Here is a 5364-nt window from a genome sequence, read left to right as displayed (position 1 = left end):
CGGCGGCGGGTGGTGGTGGCGGGATCATGGACCTCCTTGGCGGCGGCAGCGGCAGTGGGGGCGGCGGCGGGCATTCTGTGAGTTTGGACCAACGGCTTGCTTCTGAAGGGGGTGCTGGTCGGGCGCCCCCCTGGGAGCTTTGACGCCGTGCATCGGCAAAGTTGAGGCTCATTTTGCAAGGCGGCCTGCTGCCTAGAAGCGCTGGACTGGTGTCAAGGACATGCGCTGCACGGCAGCCCCCTCACCCCCCGCCAGCCTCCGCCCATGCGCGCTCACGTACGAAGACTCAACAATCCACCCTCGACCCTGCACCCTGCGCATGTGCGCCCCCCCGACCCCTTCCCCCCAAAGGACGCCCTGGGCGACCTCCTCGGCGGCGGCCCCCCCGCCCCCGCGCCCCCGCCGGGCGGCCTGGCGCCGATCGTGGCGTTCGACAAGGGCGGCCTGCGCGTGGCTTTTGCGTTTGAGAAGCCCGCGCCAGAGAACCCGGGGCTGACCACTATTGTGGCGACATACACCAACAGCGGCCTGGAGGACATCGAGGGTTTCACGCTGCAGGTTGGGGCCTGGGTCGGTTTCTGGGGGAAAGGGGTCGGACTGCACACAGCACGGGATGTGGATGCGTGGCGGCGTGCATGTGGAGCGGGCGTTGCGGGGCGGGCGATGGAGGACGCAATCCAGGGCTGCTGCGCGCGCGCTTCTGTATTCGTCGGGGCGCGCTGCACCTAGCAAGGGCTGCTGTTTGGAGCGTCGCGCTTTGCGCGCTGTATCGCCGGCCTGAAGCCCCTCAAACCAGTGGCTATCGCGGGTAGCCCTCCGTCTTACCGATGCACACGCGCGCCCTCGGCTGCAGGCGGCTGTCCCCAAGTACATGCAGCTGCGCCTGGAGCCCGCCAGCGCGACGCTCCTGCCAGCCCTGGGCGCCGCGCCCGCCACGCAGCGCATGCACGTGATCAACTCGATGCACGGCGCCAAGGCCGTGGCCATGCGCCTGAGGCTGGCATACACCCTGGGCGGGCGGCAGGTGCTGGAGCAGGCGGAGGTGTCAAACTTCCCAGAGGGGTTGTAGGCGGCGCGGCGCGCGGCTGGGCTTGGCGCGGCCGGTGCCGGATGGCGCACGCAGAGAAGCCGTCTTGTAATCTAGGTTCGGACCCAGGGATGTAACCGCAGCCGCTGCGATGTCAGCCTTGGCAAAGTGTGCTGGGGGGGGGGTTGCTGCTGAACGGCTCCGGGGGGGCACGCTGCTGAATGTTGTTTGTGCAAGGAGCGGCTTCAGGGGATTTGCCTGCGCTGGTTGCCGGGGATGGTCGACGGCCGCCAAGCAGGGCTCGCCTGCAAAGCGCCATGGTCATCTGCGGCTTGTGCTACTGCCCCGGACTGATAAGGGGTGCCACGCGCTTGCGCCACCTGTGCCGGGCACTGAAGCATTTGGGGCGGGTGGATGCTGAGGGGTCGCTGTCGCAGGCGTCCAAGTTTGACTTGGCCCACAACAACATACGATGCCAGCAATTCTACGATGTGGTGAATTCTTGCGGCGCTTCTTTTTTTCAAGTTGCACCTACGGTTGAATGAGTCTGAGTGGGCGCGGTCCCGGCAACTCGCACTGGTGGCCTCAACGAGCCTGAAAATAGGCACTCGTCTACTTAAAAAGTCGAAATTTGTACCACGGCATTTTAGGAGTGCACGATCCCTCCTGGGCTGGTTCTCGCCCTGACTTTCCCACCCCTGCGGGGGACTCAGGTCCTCGGCGGCCTGGGATCGTGAGCCAGCAACTATGAACCTATTAGGTAGCCTTTTGCTGCTGCTGGCGGCCGCGGAAGCATCCGGCCAAAGCTGGTGAGCGCGAGTTCGCGTCGGGTTGGCCGGCCCACGCAGGCGTGGCGAACAGACCCCCCTGTTCCAGCCTCCCCTGAGGCTTGCGACCATTTACTAGGAATGTAATGAGACATGCGCACCGAATCACCTGCTGGGTAGCCCATGTGTCGAGCTCGCGCTTGTCTTCTCGGCGCAGCGCGCAGTGCAGTGCCCGCGCAGTGGACGAAGTGCAGAGACATTGCAACCCACGCGGGGCGGGCATGGAGTCACTCGCGCCCTCTTCTATCAATGCTGCAGGCAACAAGCAGCAGTCGTGCAGCCAAAACCCATGCAGTCGCGTGCATACCCGCGGCGGTTGCTCGCCGCGGCGAGCACGGCGCCGCGCCAGCTGCGGCAGGCCGCCGACAGCACTGGTGCCAACAGCACCGGTGCCAACAGCACGGGTGCCAACAGCACTGCCGGCACCAATGGCACCGCCAGTGCCAACGGTTCCGCCAGTGCCGGCGAATCAGCCGCCGCTGAGCAGGCGTTTGCAACTCTCATGTCCCCTACTGCGCTGGCCAAGGCCTCCGCCGGGGCGGCCAGCAAGGACGGCGCCGCCGTGCAGCTGGACGGCAGCGCGTCCACCCCCGTCTGGGGCACCACCCTGACCAGCTATCAGTGGGTGGCGCAGCAGACCGCAGGCGGCAGCGCAAAGGCAGAGGCCAGAGGCGTGGATGTTCAGGTGATGCTTCCTGCTGGCGACTGGGATATCAGGCTTACAGTGCTCGACAGTAAGGGGGGCAGCAGCAGCGACACAACCAAGCTCACCATAAATCTGGCCTCGGCAAACAGCAGCAGCAGTGGTGGTAGCAGCAACAGCAGCAGCAACAGTGGCGGCAGCAGCAACGGCACCACCACCACCACCAGCACCAACAGCGGTAACAATGGCAGCAGCGGCGGCGGCGGCGGTGGCAGCGGTGGGGCCAATCCAGCGTCGCCGCTGTCACCCGGCAATGCGTCCTCTGAACCTTTTGGCAGGTTCCTGCCTCTGGTGCAGCCGACACCAACAGTGAACAGCAGCATCGGTTCGGGCGCCCCGGCGGTGGCGGCCACGTCTGCCGCCGTTGGGTTGTCCGGCTCTGCCGGTGTGACGTCCCCGGCAGCCGGCGCATCTGTTTTAACAGGGTCTGGTTCAGGCGCTACTGTTGGGTCCAATGCGCCTGGGTCTACTACCCCGGTGACAGCCCTCGTGCCCACCCCAACATACGTGTACATACCCACCCCCGCTGGACCCGTCTCGCCGCTGGCGCCGGCCGCGCCGCCGCCCAGTACGGCCGCCTCGCCGCCACCGACGCCCACGCCCACGCCCGCGCCCACACCGTTGCCGGTGCCGACACCCGTGGCGGGGACGCCTGCAGCGTCGCCGGCGCCTGTCTCATCGCCGGTCCCCTCGGGCTCATCGCCAGCACCTGCGCCAACGCCAGCGCCCACGCCCACGGCGGGGCCAACGCCCGTGCCCACCCCTGTGCCTACCCCTGCGCCTACGCCTGTGCCTACGCCCGTGCCCATGCCCGTGCCTACGCCAGTGCCTACTCCCGTACCCAACCCTGGCAACTCTTCGCCGCCCCCGCCGCCGCCAGCCACGCCGCTTACCCCGTCACCAGCCAGCCCGCCCGCCAACCTGGTTCCCGTGCCGCCGGCAAAGCCGCCCACGACGCCGCCAGTGGCACCCCCGCCGGCAGCTCCGCCTGTCGCGCCACCGCCCGCAGCGACGCCGTCCCCATCGTCTCCGGCGGCGCCAGTCCCCGGCGACACACCGCCGGACGACGGTCCGAATCCGGAGCCGTCGCCGTCGCCGTTCCCCTTGGCGCCCGGGGAGAAGCCCTACGCACCGATGCCGTTTGTCCTTGGTGAGACACCTCGCAAAGCTCGCCCTGAGCCCCACGTCCAGCCCCTTCCCTCCCCTTCACTGTGCAATGCGACTCTCTAAGTGGTCCGTTCTGGCCGCTGGGCCGTTGCAGGTCGAACGCCTGGTCAGCAGCGCACCCCTTAGCGCATTGTGCAGAACTCCAACCCCTAACCTCCGATTATGGATCCCCCTTCCCTCCAACATCCCTTCTGCTTTTTACCAGATATTGACAAGTACTGCGCCTCTGAGGCTGCAGTCCCAAAACCCAAGCCAGAGTGCTTCAAGTTCTGGTGAGACAACCGTCCCTGCCCCCATCCTCCTCTCCCCTGCACACACGCTCATGCACACGAGCGCGCACACACACACGCGCCGTGCACGTGTGCAGACACACACACTCACACTCACATACACACACACACACGCGCACACACACACACACGCACGCGCGCACTTTCACACATATACACACAAACACACAGCTCACAAGGTTACACCACCTCCGCCCCTGGACCTGCTGTGAAGTCCACCCTTGACTCGTCCTGGCCTGCTGAGCCTCCGCCACTGCTGCGCCTTTAAACCATGGAACTGCCTTGAACCCACCCCTCACGCGCCCGCCACCCTCCGCGTCCGACACTCTGCCGACTGCCAGGTGCGACCAGAAGGCCAACCTGCAGAACCCGGTGTGCGACATGCTGTGGACGTTCTGCGACGGCAACGGGCGCAAGAATTGGGACCTGCCGGAGTGCACGCCGCCCTGCGAGATGCCCGACAACCAGAGGAAGGACAAGCGCTGCCAGCCGGACGCGCAGCGGCGGAGGCGGTGACAGGAGGCCGGGCCGGGCGGCGTGCCGGCTCGCCCCTTTCCTGGGCGGAGCTGCAGGCCGAGGCGGCGGGCGCAACAAGCGGTTGAGCGCTGCACAGCTCAGTGCTGCGCGCTCGGCGATCCTCCGTTGCTGCCGCCCGACCCACGCAACCCTGAAGCTAGCCTGCACCGCAGCAAAACGCATGCTGGCTATTCTTTGTCATCCTCTGCAGCACTCGCTTTTACCCTCATTCTTTGGTATTGTTTTGTCGGAATGTCATTCCTGACCTTGACTTGAGCTTAGTCTCATTCATTTACCATACAACCTACAGCATATGTCTGGCGGCAAGTACTTTGAGCCCATTCGTCAACATCTGTGCCGCGCTGAGCGCGCTCCGGCTGCCGCCAACCGTGGTGCATGTCTGTGCCCTTCCATTCAAGCCCACGCGCCCTCTGCCTTTGCCCGGGATCGCTGGCTGGCTTTGCTAGGGGCCCTGTCAAGGCCCTCACGCATAATCACCTCCAGCTCGCCCTGCGCCACAGCGGTTTGGCGGCTGGGCGTTGCTGTGGCGCGGGGCAAGCAGGTGGAGGTTAGCACCAACCCTCGCCATTGTCTCGTCTGCCCTTGTCCACGGGCAGCTTCCCCACTCTTCTGTGAGTCAGAAGCTGCCTCCCCTGTCCCTGACAGGCTGGTGTGCCTGCGAGGCTAGCCCTCGGCAAAAACCAGCAGGCTGGCGAAGCGCAGGTGCAGCTGTGCCGTGTGCACAGTATGTACAGGTCCCCGCCTCGTGGGTTAATGTGCGTGCGCTGCGTCGGCTGGCATCCCCGCTGCATCCCAAGCACAGCTTGTCTTGTT

The 5364-nt window shown here is 65.9% G+C and overlaps 2 protein-coding genes across 2 annotated transcripts in view; both read left to right on the top strand.

Annotated features, from left to right (window-relative positions):
* Positions 1-1069, top strand: part of MNEG_10249 (AP-1 complex subunit gamma-1) — a gene marked incomplete at both ends in the record, with an annotated part of 5037 nt that extends 3968 nt beyond the window's left edge. Inside the window, 2 exons of the mRNA XM_014041280.1 lie at positions 352-558; positions 854-1069. Of these exons, the coding sequence (XP_013896734.1) occupies positions 352-558; positions 854-1069 (423 nt within the window). The remainder of the gene's footprint in view (positions 1-351; positions 559-853) is intronic.
* Positions 1070-2143: 1074 nt separating this feature from the next.
* MNEG_10248 (hypothetical protein) lies at positions 2144-4530 on the top strand (the record flags this gene model as incomplete). The annotated part of the gene is made up of 3 exons (XM_014041279.1): positions 2144-3707; positions 3930-3996; positions 4356-4530. The coding sequence occupies 3 exons, from the start codon at positions 2144-2146 to the stop codon at positions 4528-4530; spliced, it is 1806 nt and encodes a 601-aa protein (XP_013896733.1).
* Between the last annotated feature and the right edge of the window lie 834 nt (positions 4531-5364).

The sequence above is a fragment of the Monoraphidium neglectum genome (assembly GCF_000611645.1).
Source record: "Monoraphidium neglectum strain SAG 48.87 unplaced genomic scaffold scaffold02239, whole genome shotgun sequence".
Classification (NCBI taxonomy): Eukaryota; Viridiplantae; Chlorophyta; class Chlorophyceae; order Sphaeropleales; family Selenastraceae; genus Monoraphidium; species Monoraphidium neglectum.
The sequence above is the reverse complement of the archived record's forward strand: the minus strand, read 5'-3'. Positions and strand labels throughout refer to the sequence as shown.